The sequence below is a fragment of the Equus quagga genome, chromosome 15, assembly GCF_021613505.1.
Source record: "Equus quagga isolate Etosha38 chromosome 15, UCLA_HA_Equagga_1.0, whole genome shotgun sequence".
Classification (NCBI taxonomy): Eukaryota; Metazoa; Chordata; class Mammalia; order Perissodactyla; family Equidae; genus Equus; species Equus quagga.
The window spans coordinates 48,348,703-48,373,289 of record NC_060281.1 but is presented as its reverse complement, the minus strand read 5'-3'; the positions used below and the strand labels follow the sequence as shown (position 1 = coordinate 48,373,289).

Genomic DNA, 24,587 nt, shown 5'->3' with positions numbered 1-24,587 from the left:
TAGATCTTACAAACACAGGATCAAAACCTGTGTATTCGGGTCAGAAATATCCCTGCCAAAACCAAAAATATAAATTATTTTTAAAGTAGTTTCTTCACAAAACGAGTATTTTGGTTTTGCTTGTTTTGGTTTTGTTTTTTATTTTTGTTCTTGGCCAACCAATATTTCTCCCTTTCTGTTCATTCCCACACCTAGTTCCCACTGAGTTTGTAAGCTCCCAAAATCTGTGCACTCAATTCCCTTTTGCTTAAGTTAGCCAACTTTTGGTTAGCTGGCTTTGAGTTGGCCAGCTTAGGTGCTCATAAACAAATATATTAACTAAGACACCTGGCCTCCATCTTGGCCCTCACCTCTTCTCCCTGTTCTCAAATTCTAAAATTTCTAGTGATTAAGCACGGATTGGATAACAATGATCCAAATATTATCTCTCAGAGAAGTTTCCCAGATCAGCAAACAGGAATTAAGGGAATGAAGAACGGGACTGGATCTGAGACACAGCACAGTATGGTAGGTGTATTCATAAGACACAAAGGAAGATGTGGGAGCGCGTATGTCCGTCTGCAACATGGGGGTCAGAACTTTGACTATTTCCAGTTTTACCCCTAGTTGGCTTTAGTGAAAGACTCTGGTAGGATCCTTCCTACTCCTTTGGAAATAAAGGCGACTGGGAGAGATAATTGGGACTCAGGAAAGGGGCTAAGGACAGAAGTCATCGGCAGGCAGTGACAGAGCTGACATTATAGATCTTACATATACACGGTCATTCAAATGCTTTTAAGAACTTTGCTGATCCTCGTAGCAAAGCTGGGGGGGGGGGGGGGGGTGTGGCTATTGTGGTCTCCATTTTACTGTTGAGAACACTGAACTTCAGAGAGATGAAAAGTTTCCCAAGGATCCAAGGCTGAAAACCAAATCTCTCTTCTCCTATAAAAAAAACAAAGAGGCAGGCTGAGTAATGTATTGGCAAAGAGGAGCAAGTAGTAAAGAGCGAAGAGTTGTAGACCTGTAATTATTAACAGCTACTACTGAGGTTACACCGCCTGTTAGTTTCTGAGATGAGTCCCTCACCTTTAAGATGGGGATACCAGCTGGGTGCCTGAGAGAAGGGACCGGCCGCACAGCAGGTGCTCAATTAATGTTTAATGAATGAAGAAGATAAGACATGAGATAGCATGGCGACCTGAAAGAGGGCCTTCGTGCCCTGTAAGGTGTTGTGATTCAGCACAACGTGTAAACAGAAGCCTCTGGAGAGGACTCGTATAGCAGCACTAGATCAAGCTCCCTGGCTTACTGGTCAACTGCAAAAACTTATATACTCAGATTTTGTTTTTTCAATGACGAGGTCTAAAATCAGGAAGAACCACTCCGCCTCCCAACAACCCAGAGTGGCAAACCCCAGGGGAATATAGTTTTCCTTAGACTTTGCTCCCTTTCCTTTTTGCTTTCACCTCCCGAAAGGCGTTTTTGCAGCTTCTGAAGACAAGCGGCAGCCTGGAGGCGTTGAATCGTTGTAAATTGCAGCCCGACAGAAAGGCGTCCCCGCCTCGGAACCCCGGGCGGTGGCTGGCTCCGAGCAGCGTCGCCCAGCGGGCAGAGGCAGCGGGTGCGTCCCACGGCCTCCTCCTTCCGCGGCACTCGGCGCCCGCAAGCTGCCACCTCCCCAGGCAGCCCGGGGAACTCGGTCTGCGCTGGGAGGTCTGGCCGCGGTCGAGCGGGCGCTGCTATTGGCTGCCGGGGAGGCGGAGGCGGGACTGGGCCGCCGTGATTGGCGGGAGCCCCGGCCGAAGGGGGCGGGGCGCCTATATCCGAGGAGTCCCAGGCGCGGCGTAGGCAGTCGGGCTGTTGGAGTGCGGCGCCGCCGCGGGGACCTGGAGAGCCGGCTGGCGGGCGGACTGGCGAGGGGGTGACGGGGAGGGCGCGGGGCCACGGGTCACAGGGCTGGGGTCTGCAGGGCTGCAGTTTCCTGAGGGCCAGCCTCGCTGAGCCCGGGGCTGGGTCTGAGCGGTGGCGAGGCGGCAGCCCCGCGCACACCAAAGAGGAGGCGGCGGTGGCGGAGTGGCGGCCCCAGCCATGCTGTGCTATGTGACGAGGCCGGACGCGGTGCTGATGGAGGTGGAGGTGGAGGCGAAAGCCAACGGCGAGGACTGCCTCAACCAGGTGAGGACGCGGGGCCAGGCATGGGGACCCCCATCAGTTCCCCGAGGCCGAGGGCCCTCGCGGCGGTGCCGGGCACCAGGGCGCGCCGCTTGCTAGGGGCCGCGCGGCGCTGCAGCGGCGGCTGGGGGAGAGTGAGCCCCCTCCTCCCCGCGGGCGTGGGGCGCGCAGCCCCCATCCCGGCGCGCCGGGAGCCCGTGGGGGGACTGGGGAGGACGCGCCCGGCAGGCCTGCCACCCTGCACCCCAGCCTGGCACTTTCCCAGAAGAAGGCGACCCAGCGCACCTGCCGCAGGTGTGTGCATGATGCCGCCTGCCGGGTCTCCGCGGGGCCTGGCAGCGCCACCTGCATCCCGGGATGCGGTGGCTGGAGGCGGTCGCAAGTCCCTGGGATTGCTTGGCAGACACCCGGGCCCCTGTCTCTTGCTGCTTCTCAAATGGGCCATTCACCTGCATCTCCCTATTTGCGGGGGACGAGAGGATCGTAGGTTTGGATCATCGACTCCTCAGTTGTCTTTAAGCACGCGTTTCCTTAAGAGTAAAGACCAGTTCCAGACAGTGCCTGTTGGTGTGGCAGACAGCAGATTGGATGTCGAGTGAAACGCTGTGCCCTCCAACCCCCTAGACCTGAGATGTTTGGAAAACCTCTTGTAAAGCTTAGCTGACACTTGTGGCGTGTTTCCTCCATGTGTTTGTTTTTTTTGGAGTCCAGATGGTTAAAATTGTCCAGATAATAAGCTGCCAAATCAGCTGTGCAGATTGTGCTGGTGGAGGGAATTCCGGTGGTTCCCCTTCTCAGCCTTTCTGGACGACTTCTTTTGAGGACTCCTTTTTCTCTGCTGCAGTTGGAATGTCCTGGGTATTAAAGGAAGCACGAGCCTCAATACTGCATCTCGTGGTTTAGCATCACTGGAGCCTTAGAACTTTGTTCTTCCAGCTGACAACAGGCACTGTAACACGGCTGAACTTTGTAAAAAGTAGGCAGGAGTCAGCCTCCGATGGAATCCTCGGGTTTTCTTTGACAATGAGGACCGTTTGCTCATCCATGCCGCATTCATTTTTGTTTTAGGTGTGCAGGCGTTTGGGAATCATAGAAGTGGATTATTTTGGACTGCAGTTTACGGGTAGCAAAGGTGAAAGTTTATGGCTAAATCTGAGAAACCGGATCTCGCAGCAGATGGATGGGCTAGCCCCTTACCGGCTTAAACTGAGGGTCAAGTTCTTCGTGGAGCCTCATCTCATCTTACAGGAGCAGACGAGGTAAAGTGGCATGAAAATAAACCAATGTCAAATAGACCTCGGATTCCAATTCAAAAGGGCCATCGACCTTCCCGGAGATGTTCACCGGCAAATTTTTTTTTGATAGAGAGTGAGTTGGTTCATAACTTAGAAGTTTTCCATGGCTCAGTCCTTTGTTAAGGGGAAGAGGGCGCTGCATAGTTGGCCTGGGGTACGTTTTCTAACTCTTCCTGTGGTTTTTTTCTTGCCTTCATAAACAATGGGAGAGCAGGGTTGAATCCTTACAAACGCTTGAGATTAGTGCCACAAGGCAAAAAAAAAAAAAAAAAAAGAGAAAGACAAACCCAACTGACTTCCTGATTGCAGTGTGTAATGCCCGATAGTAACCTCTGCCTGAGCAGTGTTACTCTAGGTCATTGTCCGCTGCTCTAACAGACAGCAGGAAGCTGTTCCTCTTGGGTTACTCAAACTTGGTCAACTTCTTCAGCCTAGTGTCAGATTACAATGTGTAGCAAAGAGCTCTGTCTGACTTAATACACGATTTTGAAAGTTTTTAAGTTTCTTGAAAACTCACTAAGAGAATTCTTTCTAAGGCCAGTGTAACCGAACTCGAACCCACAGAGAACGCTACACATGATTGTTGAGATTAGATGACTGAATTTGTCTTTACTCCTAGAAAACCACCCGTAGTGGCAGACAAACTGGAGTATGCGGTTTCCTTTTTCACCAGAAAATCTTTTCTCCCCTGGATTGGCTGTAATACTTTTCTCGAGGATGAGCCAAATTAGGAAACTGATGTTTAACATTTCTTGCTGAAATGCAAGAGACCTGAATCTTATAGTAGCATGTCAAAAAGCAAACAAACAACTGCTTTTAAACACAGCAAACTTTGGATCTAAGTTCTAATGTTTTTCATAATTCTTTGGCTTGGAAATTTGCCATGCAAGTGAAAAATGTGAGTGTGAAAATTTTGAGTAATGATGAGTGAGCAATCTCCATGAAGAGTCTTTAACATGTCATTTTTTGTTTGTTTGCCAAAGGACTGTTGGAATCATATTTTGAAATACTCTGCGTTTGAATTTGAAATCTGTGCTTTGCCTGGTTATGGAGCTTTAAGGGCTGAGGGAAATGCTCAATTTTGTTTCTGAAGGAAGTTGGTATATTGAATTCTTAGTGCTCCTGAAGATATCTTGCAAAATATTCAAGTGACTGCATGTTTAAGGATGTTTTAGTTGTCTATATTAATCAGAACAGGCTGGGTTGTGTGTGTGTGTTTTTTTTTTTTTTACTTAAATGATGATTTGTGAAAACTTTCATTTTGCCTTTCAGAGTGATAACTTGCAGTTGAGTAAAGATAGAAAGTGTGTATTACACAATATACTGGAATTTGCATTCTGTAGTTTTATCATAATTTGCAGTCATTTCAGGGACTCCAGATACAAATCTCTTTTGAGGACACAAATTTATTTTTTTAAGTCTGCAGAAGCTTGGAGGACCAAAGACATCATTTACAATGGCTGCAGTCATAATAGGATAATACATTTCTATTATGAATGCTTACAGACTTTTCAAATTTATTGCTAGATGGTCCTTACCTGTGTTTTCCTATAATTGAGTTAATAACTCCTATCAAATCCATTTTATTCATGTAAGAAATAGAGATATTTTAGGAATTAGAATTGGGATCAAGTTTTTCACTTTACTGACTCAGTTGACTTTGACTCTTGAGAAAATTTTGCCAAATAGTGCTTCCAAGAATGCACATATCTAGTTAAACTAGGTAATTTTAATTGATTTTAATTCCTTTTGAAATCTTATTGAAAAATTAGTGGGATCTAAACTTTTGACTTGCTTTTAAAATATTCGTGAATTTTACTTGTTTTTGTGGGGTTGTCTGAAATACAGAATTTTAAGAAAATGCCGCCTAAAGCTTATATAGCATTCTGTTTTAATAACTAGATAAAGTTATTTGTAATTAGCATTTGTACTTTTTAATGAGGATCAGAAGTTTGACTGGGTCGAATTTAGTTACAATTAGCATTGTTTTTATGTGTATGATACTATAGAACAAAAATACTTATTTTCCCTAAGGTTATGTTAGCAAGATAAAGCTGGTTGATAAACTTTTTGCTGTTTTCTTATTCATTATAAAAGGTTTCTATAAAATGCTGTGAAAATAAAATAGATCTGTTTATGTCGTGAGGAAACTCAGTTCAGTAATGAGAAGTGATTTTTTTACCGTCTCTCAGTCATGAGGGTGCATTTAGTATCCTGAAAGTGACTGGACAGTTTATTAAATGGTGCTCAAATGTCCTGGCCGAGTTGTCCTCTGTGGACAATTAAAGTAATTGTAAAATTGCGGCTACAGCCTGCTCACAGCAGAGCTGGCCTTACTAGGGCGCAGTTAATATATCAGTTTGAATTGGATTAGGGAGGCCGCTGTGAAAATGATGGGCAGGAAGGCTGGTTTGGAGAGCACTGGGGACAAGGCAGAACTCCCATTCTCGGTCCAGCTCTGCCACAACCACCAGCGTACACAGACTTCCAAGCTGGAGCCCAGTTCTTCATCTCAGCTGGAAAGCCCAGGAAGAGATTGTCTCTAAAATCCTTGCTAGCAATAAATTTTTTTCTTTGTTTCTGTTTCCTCCCTATGTTATTTTCCGTAATGTTTTCCTAAATGTATTTCTCTGAAGACAGAAAAAGCATATCACATGTCTGCTTAGACGGGTCAATAGAGTCAATCTGGTCTCTGATTGGGCCTAATTTTAGGTTTGGTTCTCTACCCAGATTATTAGCTTTGCTCTTCAATGAGAGTCTCAAAAGTACCCAGAGAATCTTGTCAAGACTCAGCTGGCACATTTCAGAGGTGGAGGCGGCAGGTATTTTCAGCAGGTGTTTGCCATGCTGTGGATTAAAACGAAGTGAAACTAATGTGTTCTGGAAGTAGATCTGAAATAATAATGATCTTTGAAATTCTCGCCTTTCAAAGGCTCCTCGGTTATTCACAGCAATTCAGACCAGATTTTGTCAACATTTCCAAAAGCAGAGATTAGGGAATTATATACTTCATCTTCAGAACTGGTAATTACACCATCCACTGCCAATAAAATCTGGCTGTTTCTCCTGACTTTGCCACACTTTAGCAGAGCGCTTTGGTCTTTGCTGGGTGCAGTCCTGCTTAGTTAAGACTCACCAACACCTGAAGTCTCTTTCCCAGAAAACAAGCCAAGTACAAGGGCTCCGGGAGTCCTGAACTAAACATTCACAGAAGTGCTGTAATCCTGAACATTGAGTCTCATCCAGATGTCAATGACGTCCCTCATTAAGTCTCGCCATCTTTCAGACCTCGGGTGGGTCGTCGCTCCTCAGGAAAGCCCTCTCTAGGCCCGCTCAGGAGACCCAACTCTCCCAAGACGCTCTGTAGCTTTTCTTTATAGCATTTAATGAGCATCTAACACTACATTTCCTTATGTGCCAATTCGTTTATTGTCAGCCACTCTCATTATCTAAATTCCAGTAGCAGGGAGCTGATCAACATTGTATCCCCAAGTGACTGGGGATAAATATTTATCGAATCAGTGAATTAAGAACTTGAAAAGAAATAAGAAATGGGGTTAACTAATACTGATAATATAAATTTTCTTATAGATCTTGAAATGTTTGCCAGTTTGCCTCTATAAACTGAAAAGTTTGAGACTATCTAAAAGAAATCTCACCATTGAATGTTTTGTAGCGATGATTCTCCAGTTAGAATTTGCTCAATGCTTGGCATTCTTCCACTTCCTTCACCCCCTCCACCCCACCCCAGGCCATTTGTTTGCTGCGGCAATTAGCTCTTACCTAAAATGAACTACCTCTCACCTGGACTTTTTATGAAGTTCAGATAGTTTTCAAGTTTTCAAGCTACAGGCTCACTTTATCTCATTTCAACCAATTTGTAGGTCCTAAGTACTTACTAAACCTGGTTTTTCTCTGTGCCCCAACAAAAATCACTTAGACATGTGAAAACCTAGGGAAGATGGCATCATTGAAACTCACAAGGCAGTTGCCACATGCAGACTATTGGTAGATAAGAAGTGATGATCTCAAAGCAGTTCAGAGCTGAATCGCACTGGTCCTAGGTGGGGCCTATAATCACGTTCAGTCTTTCAGACGTTCCCAGCGTTGGTGAAGTGGCTTTCATAATTTACCTTTATGGGATTCAGTATGGGTAGGTTCCATGGGATGCTATTGCAACAGCATTGATCGGTTATAAAGGTGTCATTTATGTTCTTCATGTCAACTACATGCCTAAGAGTGGGATGACTCATCTTTTTTCATATGCCCTAACACAAAATAGGCCCCAGGAAAGTAAAAAAGGTAAAAACAGACTTGTATGTTCTTTCTGAAGAAAGTATTAATTAAATTTTGGAATTCTAATTTGTCAAGTTGTTCTTTTTGCTCAGAATACAGGATATTTGTGTTATTGTATGTTTATCTTAGCCATGGATCTCCCATCCGCGCCCCTTCAGTCTCTTCTTGAATTTTCTGATACTTATATATTTTTATGTATCATCTGAAGAACATTGAGGAATTGTTATGTGACCAAAATGAACTCTTAATTTTGAATATGTCATTTTAAATAAAATTTGAATAGTTAGATGGCACTTGGGGTCAGACTCAAGATGACCAGTGGTACAGCTCCGGGAGCACCAGGTACATTTAATTTCCGAGTCATGTCCCACTGCAGCCTGGTCCCGGGCGTAAAAGCACTGCCCGCCCATCCAGACTGTTGAGGAAGAGATTGTAGTTAACGCTTTTTTTTCTTTTTTTGAGGTATGCTTTTTAGTGAGGAAGACTGGCCCTGAGCTCACCTCTGTTGCCATTCTTCCTCCTTTTTTCTTTTTGTTTTTTGCCCTCCCCAGAGCTCCAGTGCATCATTGTGTATCCTAGTTGCAAGTCCTTCTAGCTCTTCTGTGTGGGATGCCGCCACAGCATGGCTTGATGAGCAGTGTATGGGTTTGCACCCAGGATCTGAACGGGCAAACCCCGGGCCACCGAAGTGGAATGTGTGACCTTAACCACTGCGCCACCAGGCTGGCCCCAGTTAATGCTTTTAAACCACAGGATTGTCCGGACTGTTGTTTGCCTGGGACAGTGGATAATCATATTTTTTAGAAGTGCAGATTTTATGCTTCTAAGTGGTAGTATTCTTCTGGAATGGGCTGTAACCACTTTTGAAAGGGAATTCCCCTTACCCCCACCCTGCAAATCTTTTAACTGCTTTGGAGCCTAAGGAGGAACAAAATTTTCGGTGATTCCCATTTTGTGTTTCGGGCTTTGAGAAGGATCTCCTTAGCCTGAATGGAGACCTGACTTGGTAATTATTTGGCTGTGACAGGTTTCTCAACTGCAAGCCCTCCATGAAGCGTAGTAGATTTGATGGTTTGTTTTAAGTATAGCTCTTCATTTGAATTCTGAACCTTGACCCTAAGGGATTTTCGCTGATATTATTTTCCCAACCTCTTACTATGAACATTTTCAAACATACAGAAAAGCTGAAGATCTTTACAGTGAACACCCGGTACCTCCACCTAGATTCTCCTAACAAGTTTACTAGACTTGGCTTGTCACATATTTATCCATTTGTTTATTCCTCTAGCCATCTATCAATCTCTCTTTTGGATGCTTTTGAAAATAAGCTGTGTGTAAGTCCACTTCCCCCTAAATACTTCAGTACACATACCATTAACTAGAGCTCGATATTTGCCTACAATTCCTTTTATTCTTTTGATTTAAAATTTACGCGTGATGAAATGCATAAATCCTAATTATACCATTTAATGAGTTTTGACAAATGGATGTGCCTGTTTAAACGGAACCCTTATCAAGATATAGAATGTTACCATTGCTCCAGAAAGTTCCTCATGCCCTTCTGCAGTCAGTTCCTGCCCTCCTTCCCCACCCCGCTCGGCAACCAGGGTCGCTTGTTTTCCCACCATCGATTAGTTACGCCTACTCTGCTTCATATAGATGGGATCATGCAGTGGATACTCTTGTGTCTAGCTTCTTTTGTTCATCATAGATTTTTTTGAGATCCCCCATATTGTTGTATATATCAGTGGCTTATTCCTTTTTCTTGCTGGATAATATTCCATTTTGTGAATGTACTACTGTTTATCCATACTCCTATTGATGAACACCTGTTTTCCTGCTATTAGGAGTAAAGCTGCTATGAAAATTCTAGTACCTGTCTTTTTTGTAGACGTATGTTCTCATTTCTCTTGAGTAAATACCTCAGAATGGAATAGCTGTGTCATAGAGGAGGTAATCATTTAGTTTTATGAGTAACCACCAGACCTTTTCCCAAAGCAATTGTACCGTTCTGTACTCCCATCAAGAATGTTAGAGTCCGGTTCCACCACATCCCAGCCAGCCTTCTGGTGGGTATGTCGTGGTTTTAATTTGCATGTCTCTATTGATTAATAATGTTAAGCACTTTTTCATGTGCTTATTGGCCTTTTGTACATCATCTTTTGTGAAGTATCTATGAAGTCATTTACCCATTTTTATTGAGTTGTTGCCTTAATCTTTGAGTTGTACAAATTCTTTCTATATCCTGGATGCCAGTCCTCTGTCTGATATATGTCTTGTAAGTACATCTTCTCCTGTGGCTTGCCTGTTTTCTTGATGTCTTTTGATGAGGAGAGGTTTTTAATTTTGGTAAAGTCTAATTTATCCTTTTTTTTTTCCTTTTACAGTTTTTGCTGACTTTGTCTTGAGAAATCTTTGCCCACCACCAGGTCATAAAGAGACTCTCCTATGTTTCATTTTAAAAGCTTTCTGGTTTTAGCTGTTGCATTTAGGCCTATGCTCTATCTTGAACTGATTTTTGTTTCTGGAATTTAACATACAAAACAAAAAGAACTTGTTATAGCAATTCTGTTTTGATTTGATAGTTTTTAAATAGAACTTGGCAGTCTGAGTTTGGTTTAAAATAAACCGATGTGGTTAAATGACTCATTGGAGTGAGGTGGCATACGAGTGATCTCAGTGGGGGTCTAACTGGCTGAGGGACAAACCAGCCATTACTAACAGTGGCCTGGTTCAATCAGGTCTTTGGGGGAGAAATACAGTTCAATTATAGGGACCTGAGAGGGGTTTTTCTTTGTGAGGAGGATCGTCCCTGAGCTAACATCTGTGCCAGTCCTCCTCTATTTTATATGTAGGACACCACCACAGCATGGCTTGATGAGCAGTGCTAGGTCCACACCCAGGATCCACACCGGGGAACCCTGGGCCCCCAAAGTGGAGCACACGAACTTAACCACTACGCCACCAGGCTGGCCCTAAGGGACCTGAGAGATTTTAAAAATAGCTGCTGAACCATTTTAAAGATGGTTTAAGTTGCTTAAGTTTTGAGTTTGATAGTGGATGTGGAGGTAGTTATTTTACATTTGTGTCACAAAAAGCTCTTCAAAATGATGTAACTGGAAGAGAACTGGAGGGCAGTCATTGAGAGCAGCCGTCCGTGGAGCAGATCCCCTACTCCCAGCTGGCCTGCTGAAAGTTCCGCTTTGATCAGTAAATGATTTCTGTATGAGACAAGCCAGAGTTTAGAGGAGAATTCTCTGATTGCAACTCTTAGAAGATAAATGACTTGACTTCATTCCTTAAAGCTGTGGAAAGGAATTAATTTTAAAAATGGAGGAAATTTGAAGTACTTTGAAACAAGAACATGTTAAAAATATGTGACTGTCTTTTTAAAATTAAAATTGCTCACATCTTTATATTCACTCCATTTTTTAAAAAATCTTCCATAATGCTACATTCAGTTTGAATTCATTGGTACCTGTGATTCAAAGACATGAGTTAGCCAGAATGTTTCAGTTTGTGCCCCAAGATGTTATCCACATAGTGAGAATATACATTTTCTAAGAACCTGGTAAAACTTGAAGAATCATGAATTTCAGGGTGTAACCAGAGCGATGTTTAGAAAATGCAGTTCGAGCTTATGTCTATAGTACATAGTCACAGACATTTGCTTAAGACAAAGGAAATCATTTTTTTCAAAGACTTACTTTCTGTTTATGATTCTAGCATGTATCCTAAATTGAATTAGATATGTCAGCCACTTTTGATCTTTAGTAGGAAAAAAGAACCCAATTCGCTGCAGACGTGACTTCTTTGACCACATCTGCTTGTTTTGATGTTATTGGTAACCTTTCACCCACTTTACAAAAAAGGGAAGGAGTTAAACTCCATGAGCCAGATGGTTCATAGGCCGGATAGTTTGAGAGAAATTACAGGAGAAAAATACGTGATTCAAAACCACCCCGAAGTATTGAGCCATCGCTGGATTCCCTGTTGGACATGTGTCTCCACGCTCGCCATCCTCCCTCTTAGAAAGAGCACGTTGGAGTCTGCTGATGGCTCGTCACAGCTGGCGACCTTTACTGTCACTGCTCTGTTGTGCTCCTCTCCTGGAGAGCATAAAGTTGTCACCCAAAAGCCAGTTTGTGGCCAGTTATTTTCATAGGCTATGTTCCTTGACGCTAAAAGGCTAATAAGTTCCATCTATAAAAGAAACCATCAGACATGTGCACCCTGTAACCCCAGCGCAGGGCTTGGCCCAGAGGCCGTGCCCAGCAAATGCTTGTTGACTTGAAATGAAAGGACTGCTTTATAGCCCAAAAACAGCAAATTGCAGGAAGGGCCCTGTCAGAGAGTTTATGTAAACCATAAGGCAGAGGACTTTGCAGCTTACGGGGTATGGATTGCAGTCCAGCCTAGAATGTGGGGTATGTAGAAGAGGCCAGCGGCCCCCTGCTCCCTTTTGTTAATTCTGACCCACGTGTGAGAAAGGATCAGCCGTACATCTCGGGCGGCTGGCCACCTGTTCATGTTCTGTTACTGCTTCTTTGCTTTTGATTTTGACAGCTTTCTCTCCAGAAGTAGGCGTGGATAGTTTGGAAAAAGAAATTGGATAGATTTTAATACTTTTCTTTTGCAGGCTGTACTTATTCTTTAAGAAAGCAGAAACTAGTCTCTAACTTGATGCTTGGGAAATAAGTCGAGACACTTTCACATAAGCAGTACTTCAATTGAGAAGACGTAGTTTGTGACTTAAAATCTTTCATCATGTAATTTCTTCTTTAATGTAAGCATATATTCAGATTTTCGTTTCCTGCTAACATGGCCCCTGATGAATACAGAGACAGAGGTACAGTAACCCAGAGGAAGGTTAACAAATGGTCATCTAAAACCCTTTTGGGGGCTGAAGCAGTGTTATGACACCAGGGTTCTGTGGGAATGCTAGACCTCAGTTCTCAGCTATTTTAACACAAGTTATTTTTGCGATTATTTCTTTGCCCCAGTAGGGACCCCTTCTCAGTTTAGCGGTGTGGCAGAAATACTTTAAAGACTAGCAGATGTTTGCGTTAATAAAAACCATGCTTATCTTCTTTCAGTGCTGTTATGCTTTCTCACTATGCTTTCTTCACAGGGGCTTTGGATAGAGAAAAAACTGCGGTATTTGGCAGTTTGATTATTTTAAATATTTCCTTATCATTTTAGAAGGCACGGAACATTGCATTTAAACCATTCTTAAAGGAAGATTAATGGCTCTTGTCAGCCTGACATTTTGAGACTCAGGAGAGCCCCTCCTGGCATCTCTAGCCTCATTTTCTTCCGCTTCCTCGTCTTAGATTTCATGTTATCCCCTCTGACTAGGGTGTAAATGAAAGCAGGGGGAGGCCTGGAATAAGGTATCTGGCTGAACTGGGACTTATGAGCTCTTTTCGAGCTTTGCCCATGGTCATAACTCATGTGTTAATGGAAGGAATGCTGAGGCATTTAGGTGTGTTTGAGAGGCTATAACTAGCCCTCAGAGGAAGGATATCCCTCTCCATTTGCTAGAGACAAATTTTATAACCTAGGCCAATCTGCCTATGGCAGTTTAGATGCTCGGTCGAAACCTTGGGCAATACGGATTGGCAGGCAACAGTATCTGAAGTTTGCCAAGAGTTTCTAAGTGTGACGTGCCTTTCGGTGACTGTGGAATCTAGGATGGTATACAATTAGGACATGCTCGAGCGGAATGAAACGAAGGTGGGAATATAAACTAAATGGAGACAATACACGGTTTTACGTACATGTATAGAACTCTCTGATGTTGGAGGCACTTAAGTCAGCTTACATGCAGCTAGCTGTACTAGGAGTTAGAATGTGTCAAATAGTATAATAGAGGAATAAACAGTTTACATTTGATAGAGACAAATGAGTATCTAATGAGGAGACAGAAAGAAGGGCCTACAGGACAGAGGAAGCAACAAGACCAGAGACACAGGGGCATGACGTGTTGGTTTTTCCAGAAAGAGAAATTGTCTCTTTCCTGGGGCATAGTGGCCACAGGGAATGACAGGAGATGTGGCTTGAAAGCCAAGGCCAGAGAGTGGAGAACCCCGGGTTCATGCTGACAGCGTGCTTCCCTGGCAAGCGGTGGGGAGTCCCTTGAAGGATTTTGAGCAGAGAAATGGCAAGTTCAGACCAGAAGCAAGCAGCTTGGAAGGCGGATTAGCACAGAGTCTAGAAGAGAGATCAGCTTAGAGGATATTGTAAATTCTCTGACAGCTGAGAGCGGCAAGTAGGACAGAGGAGGTAAAAGTGGGAAGAATGGGTCTGGGTTTAAAGAGTTTTCAGAGACAGAAAGTAGGTGAAAACAAGATTGAGAGTCCAAAGTGAGACTCCAGTGGGAACAAAAGTGGGTTTGGGAAGGAAGACAGTGACTTTGGTTTTGAACGAGCTGAAATTGGGACGCGGAAGTACATCCAAGTGGAGAAGTCTACAAGCATTTGGACATTTCAATATGATTGTTAGAAGTTGGGGCTGGGACTAGCAATTTGGGGGTCATTTGAATAAAAGTGAGGATTTTAAGATAGCAGTTCCACATTAAGATAAAGTTTTTCTGATGAAGACAGTTGCTTTTAAAAAATTATAATGCAGACACTTGTGTGTAATTATTTTACATTTTGTAACTTGAACGTTGCTGAACTTGTCTTAATTAGACTTGTTTTGTTTGGGTTCCCCTTTTTATTCCAGAGAAACTTAGTGCTTAGACTTATTTTGCCTTAATACCCATGATAAAAAAGGTTCTCGAGTGGTAAGCCTTTTCATGGTAGCTTTTTAAATTGCTTTGTTTTCCTTACTTAAAAGGGGTTGTGAAATTGCTGAGCGGGTTGCGTTTGTTGTGGAGTTAGTCCCACTCTCACATTGTTTTGCAGGCATATCTTTTTCTTGCACATCAAGGAGGCTCTCCTGGCAGGCCACCTCCAGTGCTCCCCGGAGCAGGCAGTGGAGCTCAGCGCCCTCCTGGCCCAGACCAAGTTTGGAGACTACAATCAGAACACTGCCAAGTACAATTACGAGGAGCTGTGTGCAAAGGAACTCTCCAGTGCCGCCTTGAACAGGTGAGGCTGCGGTTAAGGCTGCTGTTTATATTCATAGATCTACCAAATTTATAAGAATTTCCGGAAGAAAATGAACTTATGGTATATGCAGATAATCTGTGATTTTAAGACTAGGCCATTGCCCAATTTAACCAGTTGTTTTCGAAAGATGCTCAGCCTTGTGTCTGAGAAACTGGTAAACACAAAACATAATCCACACAAATAAATGCCCTTATGTGAAATGCTATGTAACAGGAATTTTTTAAATCTCTGACCTTTTAAGAATGCAAATCTTCTCAAATAAAGTCTGTCGTGTATATTGGTATTTTCTTAACCAAGAGGCCTAACATAGGCATTTTAGTTATCTATTCCTGCGTAACAAAGTTACCCTGAAACTTAGTGGCTTAAAACAGCAAACATTATCTCACAGTTCTGTGGGTCAGAAATGTGGCCGTGGCTTGGCTGGGTTCTCTGGCTCAAGGTCTCTCAGTTAGTGGAGTTTAGTCTCATCTGAAGGCTCAGCTGAGGGCAACATCTACCTCCAGGTTGATTCAGATGACTTGCCAGCAGGCCTCAGTGCCTCACCACGTGGTCCTCTCCCTGGGGCTGTTTTCTAACATGGCGGCTGGCTCCACCCGGGGCAGGCAATCCAAGGCAGAGCAAGAGAGAACACCCAAGGTGGACATCAGTCTTGTTATAACTTAATCTCAGAAGTGAGTGACATCTTATCACTTCTGCCATATTCTGTTCACTGGAAGCAATTCATCAATCGAGCCCACACTTGAGGGGAGGAAATGACACAAGGGCATGAGCACCAGGAGGTGGGGATCTTTAAGGACTATATTAGAGGCTGTCTACCACAATAGATAAAATAAATCCTGTATTTTTTCAGTTGCAAGTGATCTAATCAATCTCTTATGATGCTATATTATAATGAAACTTCATAAAGTAAGTATAGACAAATGTATGAGAAGTTCCTATGCATAAATTTCTTATGCATATTTTTAGAGATTTTTCCATAATTCTTCCAATTGATCCTCATCCAGCATCCCCCAAAGTTTTTTCTACTATTTAATAGTCGAGATCTCGAATAGTGTGTTAGAAGTGTCTTACAGTAAGTTTGCTGAATAAATGAAACATCAATAATATATGGCTTTTTAAGTTTTTGTGATTCGCAAATGACAGTGTCAATATAATTCACTAGTCAAAATGATTTCTCTATAAAGGCTGCTTAAGTTAATCTCTGTACATACTTCTCTGCCCTTTTGATGTCCTTACAGCATTGTTGCAAAGCACAAGGATTTGGAGGGGACCAGCCAGGCTTCAGCTGAGTACCAAGTTTTGCAGATTGTGTCGGCAATGGAAAACTATGGCATAGAATGGCACTCCGTGAGGGACAGCGAAGGGCAGAAGCTCCTCATTGGGGTTGGACCCGAAGGAATCTCAATTTGTAAAGATGACTTTAGCCCAATTAACAGGTAACCCAAGTCTTAAATTTTTTTAGACTGAAGTATGTATATACTTCTGTGGCTGTGATCACGAAAATAGAAAATGGAGAGGGTTTTACTAAACTGTCATCTTTTAGGAATACAATGTCTCATTTTGATACATACATTAATTTTATTCAGGCTTTGATAACCATTGAATTATTTTTTTAAATACTAACTCAAATGTACTGATATGGCAAAGTTAATATTTTTCAAATAAGTCATTCACTGCTATAAAAATCTCATTTTTGAGCCAGCCCTGATGGCCTAGTGGTTAAAGTTCGGCATGCTCTGCTTTAGTGGCCTGGGTTCGGTTCCCGGGCACGGAGCCACACCATTCATCTGTCAGTAGCCGTGCTGTGGCAGTGGCTCTCATAGAAGAACTAGAAGGAGTTACAAGTAGAACATACAACTCTGTACTGGGGCTTTGCAGAGGAGGAAAAAGCAATCTTCTTTTCCCCTATAGGCACATGCTCACACCCAGAACTTGCCCCACCACTTCTCTCGGCTTACCCACATTGCTTTTCAATGTGCCTTCATAACTAGGGAGCAGAGTGCTTATGTGATAGTCCCAAACCAAGCATCTGGGTTGTGAGCACATGAGAAGTGACACAGCTTTTCTTCTGGGCTTGCTCACCTTTCTCTTCCCGTCTTTCAGGATCGCTTACCCCGTGGTGCAGATGGCCACCCAGTCAGGAAAGAACGTGTACTTGACTGTCACCAAGGAGTCTGGGAACAGCATTGTGCTCTTGTTTAAGATGATCAGCACGAGGGCAGCCAGTGGGCTCTACCGAGCGATAACAGAGACACATGCTTTCTACAGGCACGTACCGCTGTTTACCCCATAACCTCAGCATCGTCCATAGCTCTGAGGTTCCAGGTGACAGCAAGGCTCCTACAGTTTCTGGTATCGTTGTGTCAATGAACCTTGTACAGAATTTTAAGAAATCAGCTGCTTTCGAATGTTTTGTTTCTGCCGTAGCAATGGAATGCTTATCGGCACGGTCCTGCTTTTCCCACAGAAAGTGTGTGTGTGTGAGCTGCACAGACATGTCCCACTGCTTCCCTCTTACCTTGTTTCCTCATCGCACTGAGATAACTCCCCCCGAGATAACTCCGAGTGGTTGCGCCTGTTCACCCACTGCGTTTGCCCTTTCCCAGCCGGGTGAGCTAAGTCCTCTTTCTGGGAGAGCTGCTATCCTGAATCCTCACCACATAGGGAGAATCTCCCAGTAACAATATCGATACCCTCATTTCAGAGGATGTCTTAAAGGAGAGTTGTGATGGGACTCAAATATTTGGAAAATTAAAGCTAATAAATTTAATTGGCAGGCAACCTTAACATTTTTTATGTTAAAATAAACACACAGAGCCAGACCTGATGGCCTAGTGGTTAAAGTTTGGCACACTCCACTTCGGTGGCCCGGGTTCAGTTCCCAGGCATGGAACCGTACTGCTTGTATCAGTAGCCATGCTGTGGCAGCAGCTCACAGAGAAGAACTTACCACTAGAATAGACAGCTATGTACTGGGGCTTTAGCGGGGGAAAAGGGAAGAAAAAAGGAGGAAGATTGGCAACAGATGTTAGCTTAAGGTGAATCTTCCCCCTACACACACAAAAAAATTATAAATAGACACAAATTGTGGAGCAGAATGGAAAATTTGTAGAAGTTTTTAACATAAAGCTAATACTTCAAAAAAAAACGTCCTTTTTCTTGCCACAAGCTGTTTGGACTGTAGCTCATGTCCCCAGAGGTGAAGGAGCACATTCACTGTCCCCTACATTTACAGCTGCTTGATTGGAGGGCCCTTGGGGACACTTGAGAAATACAGAGGTAGAATCTCTGAAATATTTAACACATATAAGACTGGAAGAATTTACCTTCGAGTGTGCAAAGAAGAGTATTATATGTCTGCTGACACGAATATTCTTATTCACGCAGTGTGGGAAGGTCTGAGTCATGGGAATGCCTGGGCTTCTCTGTATTGAGGTGGATGTGCAATCTCTCCCGGCAGGTGTGACACGGTGACCAGTGCCGTCATGATGCAGTACAGCCGAGACTTGAAGGGCCACTTGGCATCTCTGTTTCTGAATGAAAACATTAACCTCGGCAAGAAGTACGTCTTCGATATTAAAAGAACGTCAAAGGAGGTCTACGACCATGCCAGGAGGGCCCTGTACAATGCCGGTGTGGTGGACCTCGTTTCCAGAAGTGAGCACAGCCCTCCGAACTCCCCTCTGAAGTCTTCCGAGAGCAGCACGAACTGCAGGAGCTGCGAGGGCCTCAGCTGCCAGCAGAGCAGGGTGCTGCAGGAGAAGCTGCGCAAGCTGAAGGAAGCCATGCTGTGCATGGTGTGCTGCGCCCAGGAGATCAACTCCACCTTCTGTCCCTGCGGCCACACCGTGTGCTGTGAGAGCTGCGCCGCCCAGCTCCAGGTGAGGGGCGTCCACTGGCCTGCTTCCCCCGGCGGGCTCGCCTCTCCCTCTGGTTCGCAGTGAGTGTGTGCCTGCTCTGTGCCAGGGGCTGGCTCCCTGATGCACAAATCAGAGTGTGCATCTCCACCTGGAAGGGGTCTTTGTGTGGTGACTTAAACGTATCACCCTCTGGAAACATTTTGCATTAGCATACATTTTCAACAATGTAATTACTCTAAATCATGGACTTTTTTCAGGTTCTGGAAACGAGGCTCAGATGCACAAGGTAACGCATCTAGCTAGTGGCTGAGCCGGGAACTAGAATCCAGGCCTCCTGAGGGCTGGTTCAGGACTTCTTCCGTTTCTTCCATTTCATATTGCCACCCGCTTTTTGACTCTTAGGAGGATGGCCTTTATTATTTACTTAAAATATCTGGGAAAGAATACTTAAGAGTTTTAGGTTATAGTTAATTCTCGGTTATCTGTGGGTGGTGGTTTACTCGGTCATTGTTTGTGATTAATTTCCTTTTTTTACTGCATGTGCCTCTAGGGGTCCCTTGGGTCGGTTCTCACTTAGCAAGTCAAACTAATTTGAATATAATACAAAAAATAAAAGCAACTCATATATAGTATTTTTTCCCTTCTTGCACCTTGCATTTCCTCTTACAGTAATTTTTCAATTCGTTTTCATTTCTCAGAACTGTTTGCTAAACGTCCCTGTAGTTATATGTAAAGTTAGCCCTAAATAACATCCAATCCTGCTAATTTCAGAATTATTCTTAGGGCTACATATGAGCTATCAGGATGCCTGTGTCCTTCCTAAGAGGAGGTCATGCTCCTCCAACAAGTTATTTCCCCAGGAGCAGTCATGGGTTTTGCCTTTTTCTCCCCACGTAGTCTGACCCTTGTGCCTAAGGCTCCCATTATGGCTGAGGAAGGGACATGCAGCCAGGAATGTGGAGCTGTGGTCTGTGACCTGGAGCAGAGCCATGCTCATTGGCCACATGGCGTCAACCCAGGGATGCTGGCCTGAGTCAGCCAGCTGAGTCAAGGACAGACAGTCTCAGGAAGGGTCTCCTGCATCCCTGTTGGAGGGGTCATAATCTGCCCATGCAGGGCCCACAGCCTCACTGCCCAGCAAGACGACTTTAGGGATCGCTTAACTCACTGTGCCTTGTTTAGAGTTTGACTCACAGCCTAGTTAATTTCCTTCAGTTTATACTTTTTCATAACATTCATTTTTAATTCCTTGTGAAGTATAAACTTAAAGCCGTTAGAAAGCAGAGATCTCTACCAGATGAAAGCTAGAAATAATTGTGACTACAACTTACTTAGAAAACAGAAAGTAATGGGTACCCCGGTGGACACTGAAGACACAGATCCTCGAAGCTGCCCTGACAGGTCCTCTCGGCTTCTCTTTTCCAGTCGTGTCCGGTCTGCAGGTCGCGGGTGGACCATGTTCAGCACGTCTATCTTCCAACGCACACCAGTCTTCTCAACCTCACTGTCATCTGATCTGCTGTGCGCTTACTGGACATGCCATGTTTCCATGAACTGCACTGTCACGAACTGTAAAAAGGATAGATTGTGGAGAAAATAAATACTCCAACACCATCTGCCATGCAACGTTTTAAAAAAAGGAAGAATCAAAAGAAGGTGACTGCTCCCCACCAAAACACAGCACGCGCAGAATCAGCCCCTCCCAGGCGGGAACCGGGAAGAGCTCTGGGACGCAGACACATTCCTTGGACTTTCATTCTTTTTTGTGATCAAGTAAAGGAATAAGTAAAATCTTGGATGTCAGTTAAGTGGCAGCATAGCCAAAAAAGTGGGTACCTTTTAGGAAATGATGTTGCTAAGTCTCCTTAATGTATCCCAAGGGAAGTTTCCTACCTGCAGCAAATTTTGTAAGAATTCGTTTTAAGAATGTACTTGGTTCTTTTTGTACGGTCATGGAGCTCCGGACATTTTTAATAGAAAATTTTTTCTTAAAGAAATAGTCATCCTTTTAATGTCATTTCTGTTTTTGTAACCTGTTCAAGAAGGATTGGAATGCAAACAGATTTAAAAATCAATTCTGTGACTTCTCAACAAGTTGACAACAAAGTTGTCAGATTTAAACCAGTCTGGCTAGCGAAAAACAGCTAACTCAATGTGGGTGGCCTCCTATTCTTTTTCCTTCCTCCTCTCCTTGCTCCCCCCACCCTCCCCAACCCCTGCCCAAGCCGTTCAATTAGAAAATGCTACCAGTTTGATTATAAGATTTCTGTGGAGTAGTCAAGCACTCCTTGGGCGTTTTGAGTTGGTGGAATATTTTATTTTAAGACTGAAAAGGAAGAGCCTGTTCTTTGGGTGTGGAGAGCATCGCTCGCTGAGATGCAGCTTCCTGGTGTACAGACTAGGCGGTTCTTCAGTTCCCCCAGCACTCTGCTCCAGCTTCCCCCAGTGGCATCTCTTTTGCTAGAGCTCTCAAGCCTTTTGCAGCCTAAATGTTGTATACTTTTTTTTTTTTAGTAAATGCTTAAGTATTTTTGCTTGTAACTTTTGCTTGTTCCCTTGTATGTGTTTGAAGAGGGGTTTCGGGGTTTTTTTGTTCTATGTTCTTAATCATGTTTTCCACTCCCACTTGGGCATTTTGGACTCTGGTCAGCTTGTGGGTTTTCTAGGATGTCGGGAAACCTAGATGACCTTATCGGGTGCAATACTAGCTGAGTGAAAGCTAGAAACCTACACTGTCACTTTACAGAGATCTCTGAGGATACTTTCATATTGCCTTAATGTAGCAGTAATGTGTTTATGCATTTGTTTCTTTGCACAGACATTTTGTCAAATATTAAAACTCTACTTTTTTATGGCACATATTAGCATATAAGCCTTTATTCCAAGAGGTATTTATTTTTTCACTTGTAAAAAAATAAGGTTTCCACATAAAGAACTCTGTTATATCCTAGAGGACTTCTGTCTTTTATATTCAGGACAATAAAGACTTTAAAGCAAACCCGGGTGTCTGTGTCATCACATTACTGTCATTTAAGCCAGTTTTATTCATTTAAAAGAAAAGAGCATTGATAACATCATGGTTGGTATCTAATTTGGTCCTACATGGAAAATTTGAAGACGTTTAGGGTATTGGCTCCAATTGAGGAGAACAGTCACCCAGTTGTTCACTCATTTATGTTTTCTGGTGATGAGATTGGGATGTGGGTGAAAATGGGGTAATGTACACAAGCAGGTGAAGAGTGAAAATTGAGGAAAGGACTGGAAGGTATTGCAGAAGGAAGGGAAGGGCGAAATTGGAAGTTGACAGTTTAAGCCCAGATGCTACTGCTGGTGCATTGCTGGTCAGGACAAGTGAGTGCCCCTCCAGGTCCTCGTGGGTCGGGGCTGAGGCTGCAGACTCCAGAGCTGTGTGCCCATAAGAGGGCTAGCCGGCTGCTGCTGGGACCTCAGCGCTCTAAGCATGCCCGTGTGTGCTAGTTTGTGCTGCTCAGCAAATTCTTTATGGAGTAGAGGACACTGCACATACTATACATAATGGATAATGAGCTGTAGCAGTTAACGAAGTAATTTCACCTGCTACGAAAGTTCATTTGGTTCAGTACAATTATTTCAAGTAAGCAATTTTTTAAAAATTGAGAGAAGGGAGGGCAGCCCAGTGGCATAGCAGTTAAGTTTGCATGCTCCACTTCGGTGGCCTGGGGTTCATGGGTTCGGATCCCGGGTGCGGACCTACACACCCCTCATCAAGCTGTGCTGTGGCAGCATCCCACATAAAGTAGAGGAGGATTGGCACAGATGTTAGCTCAGGGCCAATCTTCCTCACACGCACACAAAAAAAATATGGCGTATTTGGGACCCTGGGGCAGTTTGGCATAACCAGAATATAGGGTGTATGGTTGGATGAGGTGGAATAGTGAGAGATGAGGCTGGGAAGTTAGGTTGGGAGCACACCCATGAGAGGGCTACGGGCCCTGCCAGTCTCTACCCCAGCCCCACTTGGTAAGAAGGTCAATGTCCACAAAGATCATAGAAGGGAATCTAGAAGTAGCTGGGTTCCACAACTCTGTTCACAACAGTCTTGTCTGTAGGTTTTACTTCCTTGTCTGGGCTCTGGTAAGCGTATGTCCTCTGAGTTTTTAGTAAAGGTAATAGCGAAATAAAACTCTTGCTAGTAATTTGCCCTAGAGATGGAAGCTGTCAGATAATCATTCAGAATTTAAAAGCTCATCTCAGTATTCCTTCAGATGAAGAAAATGGTAAGATAAAAATATAGCACAGCTTATTAGTAACGTCTTACCCATTTTTTCCCTAAATGGTTAGAACATGCCGCCTTTCCCTGCTCTTTACATCAGCGTTTCCGTTATTAAAGCTGTCTATTTTTCAGTTCTAAATCCTGGGAGGATTTTCCCCATGAATTTAACATGACTGAGGAAACTTGCTCCAGGGTAAAACTTTGCTGCAAATTATCGAACCGAGACTAGGCTTCTCAATAAAGAGACCAAAAATGAATCATAGCCTTTTTGTCGTTTCAAATGTGGCGTTACCTTTCTCCTTCACCCCCAGTTTCATGATTATTCATAATGAAAATAAGCCAGCTTTATAAAACGATTGCTCGCAACAAATGTCCTTTGTGTTCAAAACTGGAGGCTGCTGCTGCTGCTGGCCAGCAGGGTGTGGTGTGGGAGAGAGCTGCACAAGCAATATGATGCTCATAGGGGGCATCTACAACACCCCTAGGGTCAGGTTATCCGGTCAAGTTCAAGTTCCTAAGAATGTATAACCCTGACTTTCCTGGGTTTCAGTTATTATATAAGCTCTACCCAAAGCAAGTGGAACTTATACAAACAAGCCGGTTATACTGGAAAAGGAAACTTAAGGCAGCATTACAGATCTTTCTCGATGCCCCCTCTTTTGCTCTCCCCGTCTCTGCAGGAGAAAGTGGAAGACACACCCCTACACTCTGGTCTGTGGGAGCCTTGAGCCCCACCTCCATTTCAATAATTGATTCTAGAAAGCTTTCTCTCTTCTCATCAGCTCTATATTTGAAAGCTCTTTTTGCTTTTGAGGAGAAGTCACACTTCCCCTCTCACCTCTAGTATTTAACCTAAATGTACACACAGTACTTAAGCATCTTTGGTAGGGTCCCTTGGCATGGGTGGTCATAAAGTTCCAGCACCAGATACCAGGCTGTTCTAACGGCTCTGTGGGAATCAGCTTGTTTTATCCTCACAACATGTTGGTGAGGTGGGTACTCTTCTTATGGGCCTCACTTTATGCGTGAGGACCTGAGGCACAGAAAACTGAAGCGGCTTCTCAAGGTCAGCGAGCTAGAAAGAGGGAGAGCCAGGAGTCAAATTGTGATACTTTGATTTATAATAAGAAATACACATTTGGTCTTGTCCCTCTTTCTGGCAAAGAGCTCCCAAAACCCTTGAAATTTCCTGTGTTGAGAGCAATAAATGTGTCTTTTGTTATGTTAACGAAGTGACTTTTGGAAAGCATTGAAGGATGGGAGCTCATTGCCAAAGGAGCCAACCACGTGGGAAGTTTTCATCTCCCAACCTCTGGGGAGGGGAGAGAGGCTGGAGGTTGAATCAATCACCAACAGCCAATGAGTTGATCAATCGTGCCTATGTAAGAAAGCCTCCATAAAAATGCAAAAGGAGACGATTAGGGGAGCTTCCAGGTTGGTGAACACATGGACGTGCTGGGCGAATGGCACACGTGGAGAGGGCCTGGCAGCTCTGAGCCCTTTCCCCATACCTTGCCCTATGCATCTCTTCCACCTGGTTGCTCCTGAGTTATATCCTTTTATAATGAACTGGTAATCTAATAAGTAAAATGTTTCTTACACTTCTGTGCGCCAC

The 24,587-nt window shown here is 43.8% G+C and overlaps 1 protein-coding gene across 1 annotated transcript; it reads left to right on the top strand.

Annotated features, from left to right (window-relative positions):
- Positions 1-1,857: 1,857 nt before the first annotated feature.
- On the top strand, positions 1,858-21,718 carry MYLIP (myosin regulatory light chain interacting protein). The gene is made up of 7 exons (XM_046640517.1): positions 1,858-2,157; positions 3,223-3,413; positions 14,654-14,839; positions 16,099-16,296; positions 16,964-17,128; positions 18,321-18,741; positions 20,146-21,718. Exons 1-7 carry the CDS (start codon positions 2,071-2,073, stop codon positions 20,233-20,235), a joined length of 1,338 nt encoding a protein of 445 aa, XP_046496473.1. The 5' UTR covers positions 1,858-2,070; the 3' UTR covers positions 20,236-21,718.
- The last annotated feature ends 2,869 nt before the right edge of the window (positions 21,719-24,587 follow it).

Excerpts from the sequence above, each read along its gene's own strand:
- MYLIP (XM_046640517.1), top strand. The coding sequence starts at position 2,071 with ATGCTGTGCTATGTGACGAGGCCGGACGCGGTGCTGATGGAGGTGGAG. Across the intron at positions 17,129-18,320 it reads GAGACACATGCTTTCTACAG|GTGTGACACGGTGACCAGTG; the intron begins GCACGTACCGCT and ends CTCTCCCGGCAG. Across the intron at positions 18,742-20,145 it reads GCTGCGCCGCCCAGCTCCAG|TCGTGTCCGGTCTGCAGGTC; the intron begins GTGAGGGGCGTC and ends TCTCTTTTCCAG.